The sequence below is a fragment of the Apodemus sylvaticus genome, chromosome 7 (assembly GCF_947179515.1).
Source record: "Apodemus sylvaticus chromosome 7, mApoSyl1.1, whole genome shotgun sequence".
Lineage (NCBI taxonomy): Eukaryota > Metazoa > Chordata > Mammalia > Rodentia > Muridae > Apodemus > Apodemus sylvaticus.
Window position 1 is genome coordinate 39395121 of NC_067478.1, and position 20359 is coordinate 39415479.

Consider the following 20359-nt stretch of genomic DNA (forward strand, 5'->3'; position numbering starts at 1 on the left):
ATAAGAATGGGTCAATTTGAGCCAGGCATGTGGCACACGCCTGTAATCCCAGCACTTGGGAAGCAGAGGCAGGCAGATTTCTGAGTTCGAGGCTAGCCTGGTCTACAGAGTGAGTTCCAGGACAGCCAAGGCTACACAGAGAAACCATGTCTCACCCTCCCCCCAAAAAAAAGAATGGGTCAATTTGCATCCTTCTATATGTTGACTGCCAGTTGACCCAGCATCATTTGTTGAAAATGCAGTCTTTTTTCCACTGAATGCTGTTAGATCCCTTGTCAAAGATCAAGTGACCATAGGTGTGAGGGTTCATTTCTGGGTCCTCAATTCTATTCCTTTGATCTACCTGCCTGTCTCTGTACTAATACCATGTAGTGTTTTTTTTTTTTTTTTTTTTTTTATCACTATTGCTCTGTAGCTATATTTGGATTTAAAACCATAGCTCATGATGCTGATAGAGGGCTTCAAGCAGGACATAAATAACTCATTTAATGGAATATGGGAGATCACAAGTAACAGGGAGAAGCCCTTAAAGAACTACAGGAAAGCACAACAAAACAGGTGAAGGAATTGAACAAAACCATTCAGGATCTAAAAATGGAGGTAGAAACAATAAAGAAATCACAAAGGGAAACAACTCTGGACATAGACAACCTAGAAAAGAGGCCAGGAGTCATGGATATAAGTATTAACAAGCGAATACAAGAGATAGAATAGAGAATCTCAGATGCAGAAGATACCATGGAAGACATTGAAACAACAGTCAGAGAATATGAAAAATACAAAAAGCACCTAACAGAACATCCAGGAAATCCAGGACAAAATAAGAAGACCAACCCTAAGGATTATAGGTATAGAAGAGAGTGAAGATTTCCAACTTAAAGTGCCCGTAAATGTTTTCAACAAAATTATAAAAGAAAACTTTTCTAACCTAAAGAAAGAGATGCTCATGAACATAAAAGAATCCTACAGAACTCCAAATAGTTTGGACTAGAAAAGACATTCCTCTTGTCACATAATAATTAAAACACTAAATGTGATAAAAAAGGAAAGAATATTAAAAGCAGTATGGGGAAAAGGTCAAGTAACATATAAAGGAAGACCTATCAGAATTATACCAGACTTCTGGCCAGAGACTATGAAAGCCAGAAGATCATGGGTAGATGTCATACAGACCCTAAGGGAACCCAAATGCTAACCCAAGCTACTATACCCCGCAAAACTCTCAATTACCATATGGAGAAGCCAAAGTATTCCATGACAAAAAATAATTTGCACAATATCTTTCCACAAATCCAGCCCTCCAAAGGATAATGAATGGAAAACACCAACAAAATGAGGGAAACTACACACTAGAAAAAGCAAGAAATTAACCATATTTTAACAAAATAAAAAGAGAGACACAAATATAGCTCCACTTATAATAACAAAAGTATCAGGAAGCAACAATTGCTTCTCCTTAATATCTCTAAATATCAATGGACTCAACTTTCCAATAAAAAAGACATAGACTAACAGACTGGATACATAAGCAGGACCCAACATTTTGCTGCATGCAGGAAACCCACTTCAGGCACAAAGACAGATACTACCTCAGTCAATGTCTGTTGAAGATGACAGAAGCATAAGCTAACCTCCTGTCAGCTGTATTCTAGAAATTCCAGGTATGCCACAAAACCTGCACAATTATGTGTTTATACTTAACCAGGCCATATATGGTGGATATGATCCTATGAGACTCTCTCTTCAATATTTGTATGAGTTCTTCTCAGGATCTATGGGATGGAAGCTTGGTCTCCAGTATAGCACTGTTGAGAGCCTATGGCAAGTAGTCAAATCATTCGTCTACCTCTGAAATGGATTAATACTATAGAAAAAGAGTGGGCATGATATGGCAGGAGTAAGTTAATTCCTGTTGGATTGTGTAATTAGAAGTGGGCATACCTGCCCTGGACTTGTATGACTTTTTCACATGCCTGGTACCCTTTCTGATTTTCTGTGAATGTGTTAGAAGAGCACTCTTCCTAGGATATTAGCCAGCACAATACTATGTAGACATTTTAGCCATTAGAATCATGAGTCAAATACCATTTTTCTTTCTATATTGTCCCAACATAAAGTACTAAGAAATAAAACAGAAATAATCAGTCTTCTCCATCATGAAAGTACCAGAATAATGATCAAGAGCTGTTAGTGCCTGTGTTTCTCAATCTGAATAAAGTCTGGGGCTGGGGAGAGGGCTCCGTGGTTAAGAGCTTTTGCTCTTCTTACAGAAGACCCTAGTTTAGTTCCCTGTATCTGTGTGGTGCCTTATAGCAATCCTTAAAAATCAGTTCCAGGGATCTGGCACCCTTTTTTTTTTTTGCCTCCACAGGCATATGGAACACACACAGTACACATACATATATGCAGGCAAACCATTCATATGCATAAAACAAAAATAATAAATAACTATTCAAAATTAAAAAGTCCATCTGCAGAAAGGAGAAGAGATTGCTGGCAAGACTCCTAGAGGTTTACTTGTCCTAAGTTTGGTGTTCCCTCTCATATTTAGGTGACGAAACATCTCAGAGTCCTTCCAGTACATTCTTTTGTCATTGCTGAGTAACCAGATCAAATCAAGTATAACAGATTCAAATTCAGTGCTATTGGAAGAATAAGCTTTGCCTCTATTGAGGAAAATCTTGAGAGATAGAACACACAATGTGAAAAACACATTGCTCACTGTGGAACATCAAGATGAGAGCAGTGTGCTGGGTATGTAAGTTGGCAGTGTTTTCTCCATCTAATCCCCCTGCTCTCTTCTATTGGTGAATAGACTGGAACTGCACCTGGAATTGAAATTCTGTATGGCTGGGTAGCAGTTCACTTAGCATTCCCTTCTTTTCCTATGATCACAACAAAAGACAACAAATCCTTACTTTTTTTAACCTCTCTACTGAGACATCTTGATTAACAAGATAGTTTAGCAATCATCTCATGTTTAAAAAAGAATTAATTCGCCCTTGATTTGTACCCTCCTGTAACTTCACCACATTCTAATACTTGTCCCAAGAATTTTCTCTTTCTCTTTTCTCTTTTCTTTCTTTTCTTTTCTTTTCTTTTCTTTTCTTTTCTTTTCTTTTCTTTTCTTTTCTTTCTTTCTTTCTCTCTCTCTCTCTTTTTTCGAGACAGGGTTTCTCTGTGTAGCTTTGGCTGTCCTGGAACTCACTCTGTAGACCAGGCTAGCCTCAAACTCAGAAATCTGCCTGCCTCTGCCTCCCAAGTGCTGGGATTAAAGGCTTGCACCACCATCGCCTGGCTAGAATTTTCTATATTATTAAATCCTTATGGCCTATTTCCTTTAAATTCACAGTCTGATGGCTTTATACTCACCTAATACTAAAACTCTGCTCAGGAAGATGTGGCTGGTTAATAGTGAAGTGAGTGGCAAAAAGGAAAGTTGTGAACTTCTATCAATGCAGATGAAACTCTCATCTAAAACTTGGGGTTGGAAAACTGAGATGGAGAGTTAAGTCTCAAAAATAGAATTCTTCTCCAGCGCCCCTGGTTCTGGAAAGACTCAATGCAACAGTATAAGGGAATACCAGAACAGGGAAGAGGGAAGGAGTAGATGGAGGAACAGGGGGAGGCAAGTGGGCTTATGGGACTTGCAGGGAGTGGGGACCCAGAAAAGGGAAAATCATTTGATATGTAAATAAAGAATACATCAAATTAAAAATAAATAAATAAATATAAAAGAATATCCATGATGAGAAGAAGGCTCTGGAAGAAACAATCCCCATGTGGACACAGTAGGATGAGTAAATATAAAATATTATTCAGCCCATTATATCCATTTATTAAGTGAATGTCTTAAAATGCAGATATTTGAAAACCAGCCTTTCTCCTGTGTTATTGCCCAACAGAATGTTCAAAATCCAAGTGGAAAGTTAAGATAGTTCTGTACTGTGTGTGATGCTCCACTCATTGGAAGACTTCAGGCATCTCTGTCTCTTGCCATAGAAATATAAATAGCAATAAATTAAAAAAAAAAAAAAAGAATTCTCCTCCGGCTAGATTAAGGACCTCAGCTATTTGTTTTTTCCTGCCATGATATTCCAAAGAAAATTCCAATCTTTAGGGAACCATTATTTTAATGATCTGATAGCCAAAGGGAAAGACATAAGTTGTTTTATTTAGAATATTTCTATTCTTGCCATTACAGTTACACATAAAGCCATTGGGAGACATTTATCTATCTAGTGAAAGGTAACATCCAAAGGAAATCCCCTTCCTTTGTCATTTCAGGCACCAACCCAAGTTGTAGGTAGATTTAACAGCCATATGTTTCCATCATTAGAAAATCTTGGGGGGGGGGGTTCAGAACCATGTCTTTCCGCTTCCCATTTCTCATGCCACTTTAGGTATTACATATTTTTAAGGAGTGGGGGTTGAGCATAAAGCAGAAGTCCTAAACACTTGGCCAAGCCTCCCACTGAGGGGAAATTTTGTTCCTTAGAACTGAGTTTCACTTGAAGATCATAGTTTAGATGGGAAGAATTAATGATGAGAGGCAAATTCTATCATTTCATTATAGTGACTATTTTAATCTGTCATACTTGGAAACTATGGAGGAAGGAAAAAGTGTAAGGGCTGAAGGCAATGGTTCCAAATGCATAAAGCATCTACTTCTATAGTTATCCTGGCATGTATGAAATGTTATGAAGAGATACTTGTTTTCCTCCCTTTGGTACTGGACAGCTTAGACAGTGGATGCCAAGACTCTCAAGGAACAAGCTAGGACCCTTGGGCAAATCAGGAGGACTAATTTTTTGGCATGAGACTTACACCCTATCTTATCACTTTGCAGGAGAGACTGAAGCTCAGAAGGAGGAAATAACTTGACCAGCACTGCGCAGCCATAGATACTTGACTTTGTTTAAATTAAACCTCACAGGATTCTGAGGATGGTCTCTGTGGAGGAGTCAACAGACCTTTGTTCCTCTTCCCAATGTACCGCCACATACAGCATCAACTGGCCTTCATAGGGTGCCATCTTGTGTTGCTCAATGGGAATGCAGAAGAGAATTCAGGGGAACCTTCATGGAAAGCAGGCCAGTGGAGCTGAAGCTGAAAAAAAAAAGAATTTACTAATCTTTCTTTCTACGTTTTACTATTAATTGTGTTGAGGTTTGGTCTGTTGCTACATATTGTAGTGATAAATACTGGTTCTCATTGTGGAGGATGGCAAGTTGTATCTGAAGTTTACTGACAGGGAAGTATAAATTTAAAATTTTCGTGTCTTTTTTTGGGTGGGGGAAGTAAAGGATCAAAGGAGGTGTAGAAACCTCCAATTAATTTTTACTGCAACAGTCATGTCTTTAATTGAACTATTGAGAACAGGTAGACAATCAAGACTGGTTGGGGCTGTCTTGGTTACTTTTCTATTTTTGTGATAAAACACAAAGACCAAGCCAACTTCTAAAAGAAAATATTTAACTTTGAGGATGAAGTTTCAGAGAGTTAGAATCTATGGTCATCATGGCAGGGAGCAAAGCAGCAGACAGGAAAAATGGCACTGGAGCAGTAGCGGAAAGCTCACATTTTGGTGTGTGTGTGTGTGTGTGTGTGTGTGTGTGAGAGAGAGAGAGAGAGAGAGAGAGAGAAAGAGAGAGAGAGAGAGAGGGGTCTTCTGTGAAGTAGGCATTTAGACAGGGTTTTTTTTTTTAGAATACTATCAACAGATGAGAGAACACATTAAGTTTGTAACTGATCATTTTTAGAAAACACTGGCATTTATAATAACCCACACTGTAGTCCTGAACTTGTATGAACAGACTTGCCTAAGTAGCAGATGTTGGGTGTCATGTTATGGATTATGAGTTCACTATGCAAGTTCTGTGATTTATTGCTGACCCATATCTAGTTATATTCAGGCCTGAGTGCTGAATGCCAGTATACATTGAGAGTTTACTCAAGATTAGACGTGTAAAGTACTGATGTCAGAGAATACTATTGGAATTTCGTATAATGGGGAACTGTTGCGACACACAAGGTATTACGAGACATTAAGTGTCTTTGCTTCAACTTGACTGGTTAATATTTCTCAAAATATTTTGTTTAAATATTTATAACTGCTGTATTATTAGAATTATGTTTTAGTATATATAATTAATATATAACAAATATATAATAATATGTAAACATTATACATTAATTTATAAATATTTAATATATTACTTATATATAAATTAATTATTATCAGTTAATTAATTTATAAATAATTTATATAATGTATAAAGAATAATAATAAATGTATAATTTTTCTTTTTTTTTATTCCATATAGTTTTTATTTACATTTCAAATGATTTCCCCTTTTCTAGCCCCCCACTCCCCGAAAGTCCCATAAGCCCCTTTCTCTTCCCCTGTCCTCCCACCCACCCCTTCCCACTTCCCCGTTCTGGTTTTGCCGAATACTGCTTCACTGAGTCTTTCCAGAACAAGGGGCCACTCTTCCTTTCTTCTTGTACCTCATTTGATGTATGGATTATGTTTTGGGTATTCCAGGTTTCTAGGTTAATATCCACTTATTAGTGAGTGCATACCATGATTCACCTTTTGAGTCTGGGTTACCTCACTTAGTATGATGTGTTCTAGCTCCATCCATTTGCCTAAGAATTTCATGAATTCATTGTTTCTAATGGCTGAATAGTACTCCATTGTGTAGATGTACCACATTTTTTGCATCCACTCTTCTGTTGAGGGATACCTGGGTTCTTTCCAGCATCTGGCAATTATAAATAGGGCTGCTATGAACATAGTAGAGCATGTATCCTTATTACATGGTGGGGAATCCTCTGGGTATATGCCCAGGAGTGGTATAGCAGGATCTTCTGGAAGTGAGGTGCCCAGTTTTCGGAGGAACCGCCAGACTGATTTCCAGAGTGGTTGTACCAATTTGCAACCCCACCAGCAGTAGAGGAGTGTTCCTCTTTCTCCACACCCTCTCCAACACCTGCTATCTCCTGAATTTTTAATCTTAGCCATTCTGACTGGTGTAAGGTGAAATCTCAGGGTTATTTTGATTTGCATTTCCCTAATGGCTAATGAAGTTGAGCATTTTTTAAGATGCTTCTCCGCCATCCGATGTTCTTCAGGTGAGAATTCTTTGTTTAACTCTGTACCCCATTTTTAATAGGGTTGTTTGGTTTTCTGGAGTCTAACTTCTTGAGTTCTTTATATATATTGGATATTAGCTCTCTATCTGATGTAGGATTGGTGAAGATCTTTTCCCAATTTGTTGGTTGCCGATTTGTCTTCTTGATGGTGTCCTTTGCCTTACAGAAACTTTGTAATTTTATCTCAGAGAATACTATTGGAATTTCGTATAATGGGGAACTGTTGCGACATACAACATTGTCTTTGCTTCAACTTGACTGGTTAATATTTCTCAAAATATTTTGTTTAAATATTTATAACTGCCGTATTATTAGAATTATGTTTTAGTATATATAATTAATGTATAACAAATATATAATAACGTGTAAACATTGTTTATACATTAATTTATAAACATTTAATATATTACTTATATATAAATTAATTATTATAAGTTAATTAATTTAGAAATAATTTATATAATTTATAAAGAATAATACATAAATATATAATTATTATATATTATATATTTTAGTCTACAAAGTATTTTGAATTTAGGATTTAATATGTGTGTTTGTACATATACATGTTTCTATATATGTGTTTATATATGTTTGTATTTCCTCCCTCAAGATTGTGCTTCATAGACATCTCTATATGTAAATACTATTACACTATTTTATAAACATACCAAGAAATAACTAAGATTCTGTGTATTTAAAGTATTGATCTCAGAAACTTGGAGAGGCTTCACAGTAGTAGGAATAAATTATGTTATAAATCTTACAGTATAATGTGTGCCCATTTTCATTTTTCACAAATATTCCCTGTCATTTTCTTACTAGGTATACTTTATTCACTAAAATGTAGGTGCGTCTTTTCCATATATGTGAAATGCTATAGTTTGGGTTGTGCATATTCCATACTGAACAACTGAAATATACAATTTATCATTTATTCTGAATTTTATGTATCACAAATAGGTAATATTTTGACACACATCTCTTTGGAGTTAGGTATCATCCAATACAGTGATTATTTTATTCTGAATGAGTGATCACTATTTCAACAAACAAAGTATAGAATTAGATTAATTAGACAGACGAATTAACTAGAGAGTCAGTAACTATTTACAGTAACCAATGACCATAAAGTGTTCATATGTGGTGAACAGAAAGAATAGTATGCAGAAGTTCTTCTGTGCATGTAGAAAAATGGTGCTGAAAAGATGTATTAATTCTTACTGCTGATTTCAGGTATGATATGGTTTATTTATCCTGACACTCTTTCAGAGAGCTATAGCTGTCTTGATGAACTGGCCAAAACCTAAATGTAAAGAAGTTCATATTTGTGAAAAGCTAATTAACCAAGATGGTAGGTTTCCAGTGTACATGTCTGGATGTCTCAAGTCTGTAGAAGTCCTAGGCATTATTTATTTTATGACATAGAATACATGGTAACTTTATCACAGGACAGATACTGCTACATTCACTGTCACATTTCAACCTAGTCATTGGAAGGAAGTTCCAGCACTACTTGTCAGCACACTGCTACTTAGGGCTGGGACACTCATCCTCAAACCTGTCCTAAATCCAACTACAAATGGGCATACCTTTAATTGATACCTGATGGGGATACAAATGTAACTCTCAAAAGCACAGAGACCTTGTGAACCACACACACTGGGAGAGCGACACATTAATACTCAGAATGTCTACCCGGTTTTTAGAGGCCCCATTACCCTTGGAGCAACTCTCACCTAGAGCTGAGCTAAAGGACTTGAATGGCTGGCGGGATCCAGTTACTCTTCTTACCCATTACTGCTCTTTTTAATCTGGATGCCACAACACACAGGGGTACAAATGTGCAGGGTAAAGAGAGACTAGAAGGAAAAACGGGACACGTGGTATTTATTATTGTTTTCTAGGAGTCAATAAATTATTGAATGTCAAAGGATGAAAGGATCAGCATAGTTACACCATGTCCTTTATACTAAATTCACTTCCCCAGTAAAATGTATGTGTTAAAAAGCTAAAATTTTATGTTCTTAATGATGAATGCAGAACCAGAATGTGTCAACTGGTAGAGGTTGGAATATGCTTGTGAGATATGATGGAGAGATTTTTCAGTTTTTCTGAGCTTCAAAGTGCTTAAAGGAAATGACGATCATATTTGGTTTAATCATGACATTTATTTTAATGAGGAGAGTGAGATGTCTTGATAGTATAGGTAGTTGTCATTGGATCTGATAGTCTGATTCTAATCCCAGAACTCCACATAATGGAAGGGGAAAACTAGATACCATCAGAGCCTTCTGATGTGCTCCCTCCCAAACTTAATGCATGCATAAAATTTTTGAAACATGCATGTAGTAATTATGTATTGAAGCATGCTCTTAGGTTGCTTTATATTCCCATCCTATCGACAGCAAAAGAAAAAAGAAAAAAAAAAAGCTTTTTAGTTTTCTAATCTTTGCCTATACTTACCATCAGGGAAGAAAGCCCAGTAGTAGCCTAATTCCATGTACTGACTCAGTACCCTTTTATCCATCAAAGATGCTTATGTAAATAAGTTGTGCCATGAGCTGACAGTTACTTTCTGTCCCTCTAGTTCTACCTGTGCATACAACTGCCACACCCTCCTCAAGTGTTGAAGAAAAACACCCAAAATCCTCGTCGAAGGTAAGAAGCCTTTTCTTTATGCAAGAAAAAAGTCACTTTAATGATTCCCTCATGTTTTTATGGCTATCACACTTGAAAAATAAAGTCGATAAGGTGTATCATTAGCAAGCATTAAATAGTGTATTTAGGAAGAGAAGGAAATGGAATTATATCAGATTGGTGATTTAATAGAACTATGTCAGGTAGTGACTTTGAGTCCCTTTCTGACAGGCTGTCTTCTGGACAGTAGTATATGTAAATTTTAGTCAGAATGTGACAGGCATATCGTTCAAGTAGTCTTGAATGTTTATGTAAAAGTTAACTCCTTTTATGACTTCTAGAACCTGCAGTTTATGTTCCCCAAAGATGGATGTGGGGGAAGCATCATATGTCTTAGCATGGCACATTAAGGTGCCAAGAACTTAAGATATAAGGGTGCATGCAAATGATTGGAGTGTGTCATAAAAGGGGGAAGTATCACTAGATGTTAGCTTCACCATATTGTAATGTAGCTCAGCTAACCTTCAGTAGAAGCCAATGCATAGGGTTGCCTGATGTGGCATTTAGTCAGCAAATGTGGGAACCACACTAGTTTTTGTCACAAAGTAGACATCTGGAGGTATTCTGTGTCAGAATCACATAATATACTAATACAGAACATTTCACCTGATTATCTATTAGTCAGTAAGAGTCAGTAGATTAGTAAGAGACTAGATTAGCTCGCCAGTCTTTGGTGCAATTATGCCCTTCACAGAGGTGAACCAAAGAGTTGTACAAACAGAATTCAGCATAATCTAAGTCTCTTAAATGTTTTCTTTCCTCTGTGTTGCAGGTGGAATCTAGAAAAGGCCGGAACAGTATGTATTCTTCAGTCTCTGAAGATGTGTTAATTGTGTTAATACTAGTTGTCTTTTGTCTGGTTGCAAATCAGCATGTATTGATTGAAAATTGGATGTTTATTCAAAAAAAGTGATGCCTCAAGTGAGAAATGGTTGCCATGTGTCTATAGCTGCTACATCTAGCTGTGACCTCTTTAATTTGGTGTTTTGTGCACTAGGCTGCATCTAAACCTATCATATCTACATAGATATCCAAGTTACTCAACCCAATAACCAGGGAAAAGGTTTTGAAAAAAATTAGGATATACAATTTACTTATGTGTTTAAAGTTCACCACAGTCATATGTGGTGGGTTGATTTGTATTTTCTAGATAGATGAATTAACCAAGATAAATAGTTAGTGATAGAAAATTTTAGATATGCAGAACAACAACTAGATTTAACACCATTGAGGGCATAAAAAACTCAGGGAAGATTTTCCAGTTTCCAACATCTGCCTGCAATAACTCAAAGCTACAGGAATGTCAAACACTGTCATGGCTACCACAGTTCTCAGAAGGTCTGGGCAGTGTAATTCACCTGCCTGCAGACATTAACAAGTATAAAAACAAAGTCCATGTTTTGGTGCAGATTACTGATTCTATGCTGACCATTACATTGAAATTGGTTAGATGTGTATGACCTGGGTTCATGCTGGACTTGGTTGATTCCTTACAGTAAAACCTGGTGAAAAGCTTTAAAGGGTTGACAATATTAGCATGAAAACAAAGAACAAAACAACTAAGGCAGATTTTCACTAAGAACTCCAGTCACCACCTAGAGGCTGTATAATATTTTTCCCATTCATTTTTTTTATTCGATATAATTTATTTACATTTCAAATGATTTCCCCTTTTCTAGCCCCCCCCACTCCCCGAAAGTCCCGTAAGCCCCCTTCTCTTCCCCTGTCCACCCACCCACCCCTTCCCACTTCCCCGTTATACTGTTTCACTGAGTCTTTCCAGAACCAGGGGCCACTCCTCCTTTCTTCTTGTACCTCATTTGATGTGTGGATTATGTTTTGGGTATTCCAGTTTTCTAGGTTAATATCCACTTATTAGTGAGTGCATACCATGATTCACCTTTTGAGTCTGGGTTACCTCACTTAGTATGATGTTCTCTAGCTCCATCCATTTGCCTAAGAATTTCATGAATTCATTGTTTCTAATGGCTGAATAGTACTCCATTGTGTAGATATACCACATTTTTTGCATCCACTCTTCTGTTGAGGGATACCTGGGTTCTTTCCAGCATCTGGCAATTATAAATAGGGCTGCTATGAACATAGTAGAGCATGTATCCTTATTACATGGTGGGGAGTCTTCTGGGTATATGCCCAGGAGTGGTATAGCAGGATCTTCTGGAATTGAGGTGCCCACTTTTCGGAGGAACCGCCAGACTGCTTTCCAGAGTGGTTGTACCAATTTGCAACCCCACCAGCAGTGGAGGAGTGTTCCTCTTTCTCCACACCCTCTCCAACACCTGCTGTCTCCTGAATTTTTAATCTTAGCAATTCTGACTGGTGTAAGATGAAATCTTAGGGTTGTTTTGATTTGCATTTCCCTAATGACTAATGAAGTTTAGAATTTTTTAAGATGGTTCTCCGCCATCCGAAGTTCTTCAGGTGAGAATTCTTTGTTTAACTCTGTACCCCATTTTTTAATAGGGTTGTTTGGTTTTCTGGAGTCTAACTTCTTAAGTTCTTTATATATATTGGATATTAGCCCTCTATCTGATGTAGGATTGGTGAAGATCTTTTCCCAATTTGTTGGTTGCCGATTTGTCCTCTTGATGGTGTCCTTTGCCTTACAGAAACTTTGTAATTTTATGAGGTCCCATTTGTCAATTCTTGCTCTTAGAGCATACGCTATTGGTGTTCTGTTCAGAAACTTTCTCCCTGTACCGATGTCCTCAAGGGTCTTACCCAGTTTCTTTTCTATTAGCTTTAGAGTGTCTGGCTTAATGTGGAGGTCCTTGATCCATTTGGATTTGAGCTTAGTACATGGAGACAAGGATGGATCAATTCGCATTCTTCTGCATGCTGATCTCCAGTTGAACCAGCACCATTTGTTGAAAAGGCTATCTTTTTTCCATTGGATGTTTTCAGCCTCTTTGTCGAGGATCAAGTGGCCATAGGTGTGTGGGTTCATTTTTGGATCTTCAATCCTGTTCCATTGATCCTCCTGCCTGTCACTGTACCAATACCATGCAGTTTTTAACACTATTGCTCTGTAGTATTGCTTGAGGTCAGGGATACTGATTCCTCCAGATTTTCTTTTGTTGCTGAGAATAGTTTTAGCTATCCTGGGTTTTTTGTTGTTCCAGATGAATTTGATAATTGCTCTTTCTAACTCTGTGAAGAATTGAGTTGGGATTTTGATGGGTATTGCATTGAAACTGTATATTGCTTTAGGCAAAATGGCCATTTTAACTATATTGATTCTACCGATCCATGAGCATGGGAGGTTTTCCCATTTTTTGACGTCTTCTTCCATTTCCTTCTTCAGAGTCTTGAAGTTCTTGTCATACAGATCTTTCACATGTTTGGTAAGAGTCACCCCAAGATACTTTATACCGTTTGAGGCTATTGTGAAGGGGGTCATTTCCCTAATTTCTTTCTCAGCCTGCTTATCCTTTGAGTATAGGAAGGCCACTGATTTGCTGGAGTTGATTTTATAACCTGCCACTTTGCTGAAGTTGTTTATCAGCTGTAGGAGCTCTCTAGTGGAGTTCTTTGGGTCACTTAGGTAGATGATCATGTCGTCTGCAAATAATGATAGTTTGACTTCTTCCTTTCCAATTTGTATCCCTTTGACCTCCTTATGTTGTCGAATTGCCCGAGCTAGTACCTCAAGTACAATATTGAAAAGATAAGGAGAGAGGGGGCAGCCTTGTCTGGTCCCTGATTTCAGTGGGATTGCTTCAAGTTTCTCTCCATTTAGTTTGATGCTGGCTACCGGTTTGCTGTATGTTGCTTTTACTATGTTTAGGTATGGGCCTTGAATTCCTGTTCTCTCCAAGACTTTAAGCATAAAGGGATGCTGAATTTTGTCAAATGCTTTTTCAGCATCCAATGAAATGACCATGTGGTTTTGTTCTTTGAGTTTGTTTATGTAGTGGATTGTATTGATGGATTTCCGTATATTGAACCAACCCTGCATTCCCGGGATAAAGCCTACTTGATCATGGTGGATGATCGTTTTGATGTGTTCTTGGATTCGGTTGGCAAGAATTTTATTGAGTATTTTTGCATCTATGTTCATAAGGGAAATTGGTCTGAAGTTCTCTTTCTTTGTTGGATCTTTGTGTGGCTTTGGTATCAGCGTAATTGTGGCTTCGTAGAAGGAATTGGGTAGTGTTCCTTCTGTTCCTATTTTGTGGAATAGTTTGAAGAGTAATGGTGTTAACTCTTCTTTGAAGGTCTGGTAGAATTCTGCACTGAAGCCATCTGGTCCTGTGCTTTTTTTGGTTGGAAGACTTTCTATGACTCCTTCTATTTCTTTAGGCATTATGGGACTGTTTAGATGGTCTAGTTGGTCCTGATTTAATTTTGGTATTTGGTATCTGTCAAGGAAATTGTCCATTTCCTCCAGATTCTCCAGTTGTGTTGAGTACAGGCTCTTGTAGTAGGATCTGATGATTTTTGGATTTCCTCAGTTTCCGTTGTTATATCTCCCTTTTCATTTCTAAGTTTATTAATTTGGATATTTTCTCTGTGCCCTTTGGTCAGTCTGGCTAAGGGTTTATCTATCTTGTTGATTTTCTCAAAGAACCAGCTCCTGGTTTTGTTGATTTTTTATATGGTTCTCTTTGTTTCTACTTGATTGATTTCGGCCCTGAGTTTGATGATTTCCTGCCTTCTACTCCTCCTGGGTGAAATAGCTTCTTTTTGTTCTAGGGCTTTCAGGTGTGTCATTAAGCTAGTAATGTATGCTCTCTCCATTTTCTTTTTGGAGGCACTCAGGGCTATGAGTTTTCCTCTTAGCACTGCTTTCATTGTGTCCCATAGATTTGGGTATGTTGTGTTTTCATTTTCATTGTGTTCTAAAAGGTCTTTAATTTCTTTCTTTATTTCTTCCTTGACTAAGGTATCATTGAGTAGAGTATTGTTCAGTTTCCACGTGTATGTGGGTTTTCTGTTGTTTCTGTTGCTATTGAAGACCACTTTTACTCCATAGTGATCAGATAGGAGGCATGGGATTAGTTCTATCTTCTTATATTTGTTGAGGTCTGTCTTGTGACCAATTATATGGTCGATTTTGGAGAAGGTACCATGAGGTGCTGAGAAAATGGTATATTCTTTTGTTTTAGGATAGAATGTTCTATATATATCTGTTAAATCTAATTGGTCCAAAGCTTCAATTAGTTTCATTGTGTCCCTGTTTAGTTTCTGTTTTTCTGATCGGTCCATTGAGGAAAGTGCAGTGTTGAAGTCACCCACAATTATTGTGTTAGGTGCAATGTGTGCTTTTAGTTTTAATAAAGTTTCTTTTATGAAAGAGGGTGCCCTTGCATTTGGGGCATAGATGTTCAGGATTGACAGTTCTTCTTTTTGTATTTTTCCTTTGACCAGCAAGAAGTGTCCCTCAGAGTCTCTTTTGATGACTTTGGGTTGAAATTCAATTTTATCTGATATTAAAATGGCTACTCCAGCTTGTTTCCTGAGACCATTTGCTTGTAAAATTGTCTTCCAGCCTTTTACTCTAAGGTAGTGTTTGTCTTTGACCCTGAGGTGTGTTTCCTGTAAGCATCAAAATGTAGGGTTCTGTTTACGTATCCAGTCAGTTAGTCTGTGTCTTTTTTTGGGGCATTAAGTCCATTGATGTTAAGAGATATTAAGGAATAGTGATTGTTACTTCCTATCATTTTTGACGTTATTTTTAAAATTTGATTGCTTAACTTCTTTTGGGTTTGATGAAAGGTTACTATGTTGCTTTTTCCAGGGTGAAGTTTCCCTCCTTGTATTGGTGTTGTCCTCCTATTATCCTTTTTAGGGCTGGGTTTGTGGATAGATATTGGGTAAACTTGGTTTTGTCGTGAAATATCTTAGTTTCTCCATCTATGGTGATTGAAAGTTTTGCTGGATATAGTTGTTTTGGTTGGCATTTGTGTTCTCTTAGAGTCTGCATGAGATCTGCCCAGGACCTTCTAGCCTTCATAGTCTCAGGTGAAAAGTCTGCTGTGATTCTGATAGGTCTTCCTTTATATGTTACTTGGCCTTTCTCTCTTACTGCCTTTAGTATTCTTTCTTTGTTTAGAACATTTGGTGTTTTGATTATTATGTGACGGGAAGTATTTCTGTTCTGGTCCAGTCTGTTTGGAGTTCTGTAGGCTTCTTGTATATTCATGGGCATCTCTCTCTTTAGGTTAGGGAAGTTTTCTTCCATAATTTTATTGAAAATGTTTGCTGGCCCTTTAAGTTGTAAATCTTCACTCTCATCTATGCCTATAATCCTTAGGTTTGGTCTTCTCATTGTGTCATGGATTTCCTGGATATTTTGGGTTACAAGCTTTTTGCATTTTGCATTTTGTTTAACTGTTGAGTCCATGGTTTCTATGGAATCTTCAGCATCTGAGATTCTTTCTTCTATCTCTTGTATTCTGTTGTTGATATTTGCATCTCTGTCCCATGATTTCTTCCCAAGGCTTTCTATCTCCAAAGTTGTCTCCCTTTGAGTTTTCTTAGTTGTTTCTACTTCTGATTTTAGATCCTGGATGGTTTTGCTTAGCTCCTTCACTTGCTTGTTTGTGCTTTCCTGTAATTCTTTAAGAGATTTTTTTGTTTCCTCTTTCATAACCTCAGCCTGTTGACCAAAGTTCTCCTGTATTTCTTTAAGTGTTTTTTGCATTTCCTCCTTGTTGGCTTTTGTATTCTCCTGGATTTCTTTCAATGATTTTTGTGTTTCCCTTGCAAGGGCTTCTAACTTTTGACCCATTTTCTCCTGAATTTCTTTAAGTATGTCCTTCATGTGTTTCTGTACCAGCATCATGACCAGTGATTTTAAACCCAAATCTTGTTTTACTGGTGTGATGGGGTATCCAGGACATGCTGGTAGAGGAGAATTGGGTTCAGATGTTGCCATATTGCCTTGATTTCGGTTAGTGACGTTCCTGCGTTTGCCTTTTGCCATCTAGTTCTCACTGGTGTTAGTTTGTCTTGTCAGTGCTGGACTCACCAGTGCAAGCTGCCCCTTCCCTGTTGGCCTCTGGTGCACAGCTTACTCCCTGCACTGCCTGTAGACAGGGTGCTGCTTCCCAGGCTGATCAGATCCTGAAGCAGGCACCTGAAGGCTCCCGCTGGGGCCCGCTGGATTCACTGGAGCACACTGACTTCTCCCAGCTGGCCGCTCGAAGCCCAGCTAGCCTCTGGCAGGACCTGGAGATGTGGTGCGGCCGCCCAGGCTGATCTGGATCCAGAAGCGGAGAGGAGAGGGTTGAGCTGAGGGCTTCCGGCTGAGGCCTTGCCCCAGATTGTGTCTGTGGACCAGATGGAGCCCGTGTGCACCCGCAGGGAGTGCCGACGGTGTATGCTGCTGTGACCTCCCCTGTGTTTCGCTCACTCCGCTGGGCAGCCGATTCCCCAACTGGGCTGGCGCACACAAGGTTAGTCTGGCCGCCCAGGCCCTGATTCCAGGCAAAAACCTGGGAGACCAAGGTCTGAGCAAAGTTCCCCTAGGGCTATGACTGTTAATTGGGTCCGCCAGGTGACCAGGATGGCGGGCGTGCACGCCCGCTCCCTGAAAGCGCCGGGAGAGTCTGCTGTGCTAACAACCTCCTGGGTGGGTTGACTCACAGATGGCCCACCAAGACGCCCAGTTCTTGGGGTCAGTCCTGTGCCTTTTGTGGCCTAGACCCCTGCTTTGTTAGCCTCTGGTTATGCCCGTTATGGCTCTGCCTGCCAGAGCTCTCTGTTGTCCTGCAGGCAAAATGGCGGCGCGAGTGCAGGCCCGGGCAAAAAAACCTCCTGGCTGGGTTGGCACCCCGATGGACCCCCGATCAGACCAGGGCCTGGGTGCAGGCCAATGCCCGTCGGGCTCAGACCACCGCGGTGTTGGCCTCGGATTATGTTTGTGTACCTCAGTCTGTCCGATCCCTGGAGTCCGAAACCAAGATGGATGAGCTTCTCTTGACTGGTGGGAGGCCGAGTTCTGAAGTGGCTTCCGTGCAGGAAAGGCGCCGCACAACCGCAGCTGCTTGCTGCCCGGCTGGTCAGCGAAGGTCAGTGGTCGTGGGCGCAGGGCCCAACTGGACCCTGTGTCGCCTTGGTTCCACTGCTGATGGCCCTTCAGCTGGACCAGCCACTGCTGCACTGCCGCTGCCACCGCCGACACCGCTGCCCGACTGTTAAAACTCTTTTTTTTTATTCGATGTAATTTATTTACATTTCAAATGATTTCCCCTTTTCTAGCCCCCCCTCCCCGAAAGTCCCGTAAGCCCCCTTCTCTTCCCCTGTCCTCCCACCCACCCCTTCCCACTTCCCCGTTATACTGTTTCACTGAGACTTTCCAGAACCAGGGGCCACTCCTCCTTTCTTCTTGTACCTCATTTGATGTGTGGATTATGTTTTGGGTATTTCAGTTTTCTAGGTTAATATCCACTTATTAGTGAGTGCATACCATGATTCACCTTTTGAGTCTGGGTTACCACACTTAGTATGATGTTCTCTAGCTCCATCCATTTGCCTAAGAATTTCATGAATTCATTGTTTCTAATGGCTGAATGAATGTTGAAATTCTTAAGCCACATTATTTGATTACTCTTTCAGAAATTCTGAGCATCATAGGACTGTGAGAGAGGGTGAAACAATCCTCCTTTCATTGTGGTAGTTCTTAGGATACTTAAATACCATTAGAGGCCAGAAAGGAGTTCTGCTCTTGAGATCTGTGAGCTAACAGAAATAGTCACAGGAACTTTTGCACAGTAAAATATTAGAAAACTGTGGTGGCTCTAGAACCATGAGCTGTCGTTCTGTATGGATATTCCATAAAGAAAATTCTGTGTTAAGTTGATGTGAGGAGATAAGCTGAGGAAAGTGCTGTGAGAGGAGGGAGGGAGGGAGCCAGAAGAAACTGGCAAGCTGCAAGAGAGTAACTCAGGACACACCCTTGTGAGGGAGAATGAAGAGCATGGGAGTGGACTTGGAGGGCTCTCAGGAAGCAGGTTAATATAACTGCATGTTGCTGAAAGTTGTATAATGAGTTTCCTTCTGAGGACATTGACTTGTATGGGAGTGCAGCTTCACAGTCCTGCCTTGCTGTCACTGAATGGAAACAGATGGTAGGGCTTGTGGCCTCTGGTGCACTTAGTGGTAGGTTTAAGATAGGTCATTTGACTTTAAATCAATAACTCTAGTGTGTTTCCACATCTACCACAAGTTTCTATTTCCTAGCACTCTAAGCAGCCTCTCTCTCTCTCTTCTCAACTTTATAGCAACATTCATAAATACAAGTTGTAGGGACTAAAGAGATGGCTCAGCAGTTAAGAGCACCAACTGTTCTTTCAGAGGTCCTGAGTTTAATTCCTAGCAACTACATGGTAACAGATGGCTCACAACTATCCGTAATGGGGTCTGTTGCCCTTTTCTGGTATATCTGAAGAGAGCAATGGTGGTGTACTCATATGTACAAAATAAATAAAAATCTTTAAAAAATAAATAAAATAAATACAAGTTATAAATCAATTTCTCTTCTGTGTTTGCCATTGCTCATAAGATGCTGATGCAAAGAATCAAAGTCGTTGCATGTATGGAAGGAAGAAAATGGAAGGAGAAACAGTTGATATTTCTAAGGATGTGAATTGTTTCTATTTCCCCACCACTGGTGCTTGAGCTTGAAGCTGTCAGGCAAACACAGCTCCTCATCTCCATGCATTCAGCAGCTGCATTCACTGCTACACACTTAGGAGACTTAAGGTCCCATTCAAAGTTTCAATGATGCTTTAACCACTGATTTCACAATCTCCACTTAGCTCTAAGAGTTGCTAATCAAAGATCAACAAAATGATATATTTTCTCTTAAGTTCTAACTGTGGACTCTGGTAGTTCTGCACTCACTGGGACAGAAGGTAACTGAGAAGCCAAATCATCATTTACCCATAACAGAATGAAGAGGAGCATCATGAAGCACCTACATCTTAGGAGACACAGTAACAGTAGCAGTATTTAGGTCATCTACTTTAGCTTTACCCTGAGCCTCTTCTAAGGTCAGTCTAGATGGCTTCCTTTTCCAAGTTCAGGCCAAAGCCACAATAAACAGGAAGAAGGATTTGTCTACAACTGAGACAAGGCACTGTGAGTCTAAGGTTAGTACTACTAATTTCTCCCATGATTTCTAACCAGATAATGGGTAATATACGTGATATATGAAGATGTTTTAAGGACTAGAGATGTGACTCAAGAGTTAAGAACACTTGCTGCTGATTCAGAAGATCCAGATTCCATCCCAGCACCTGCAACAGTTTTCCTGTAACTCATGTTGTCAGGGATCCAACACCCTCTTCTAGCTTCTGTGGATATTCATGCACGTGATACACATACATACACTCAGGCAAATGCAAATAAAAAATTACTGAATTCTTAAAAAGAAGTATGTACTGAGTTGGATTTAAAGCTGGATTTTTTTTTTCTATCAGAAATTATAAAGTGATGAAAGGAACTAACTTTTTCTCCTCTCAGCCTAGTATAT

General features: G+C 39.2%; 1 protein-coding gene across 1 annotated transcript in view; it reads left to right on the forward strand.

Moving 5' to 3' along the window:
- The window catches only part of LOC127689688 (zinc finger protein 717-like), a 162707-nt gene that overhangs the window by 94531 nt on the left and 47817 nt on the right, over window positions 1-20359 (forward strand). The window contains exons 5-6 of the mRNA XM_052189337.1: window positions 9749-9819; window positions 10631-10732. Of these exons, the coding sequence (XP_052045297.1) occupies window positions 9749-9819; window positions 10631-10732 (173 nt within the window). The remainder of the gene's footprint in view (window positions 1-9748; window positions 9820-10630; window positions 10733-20359) is intronic.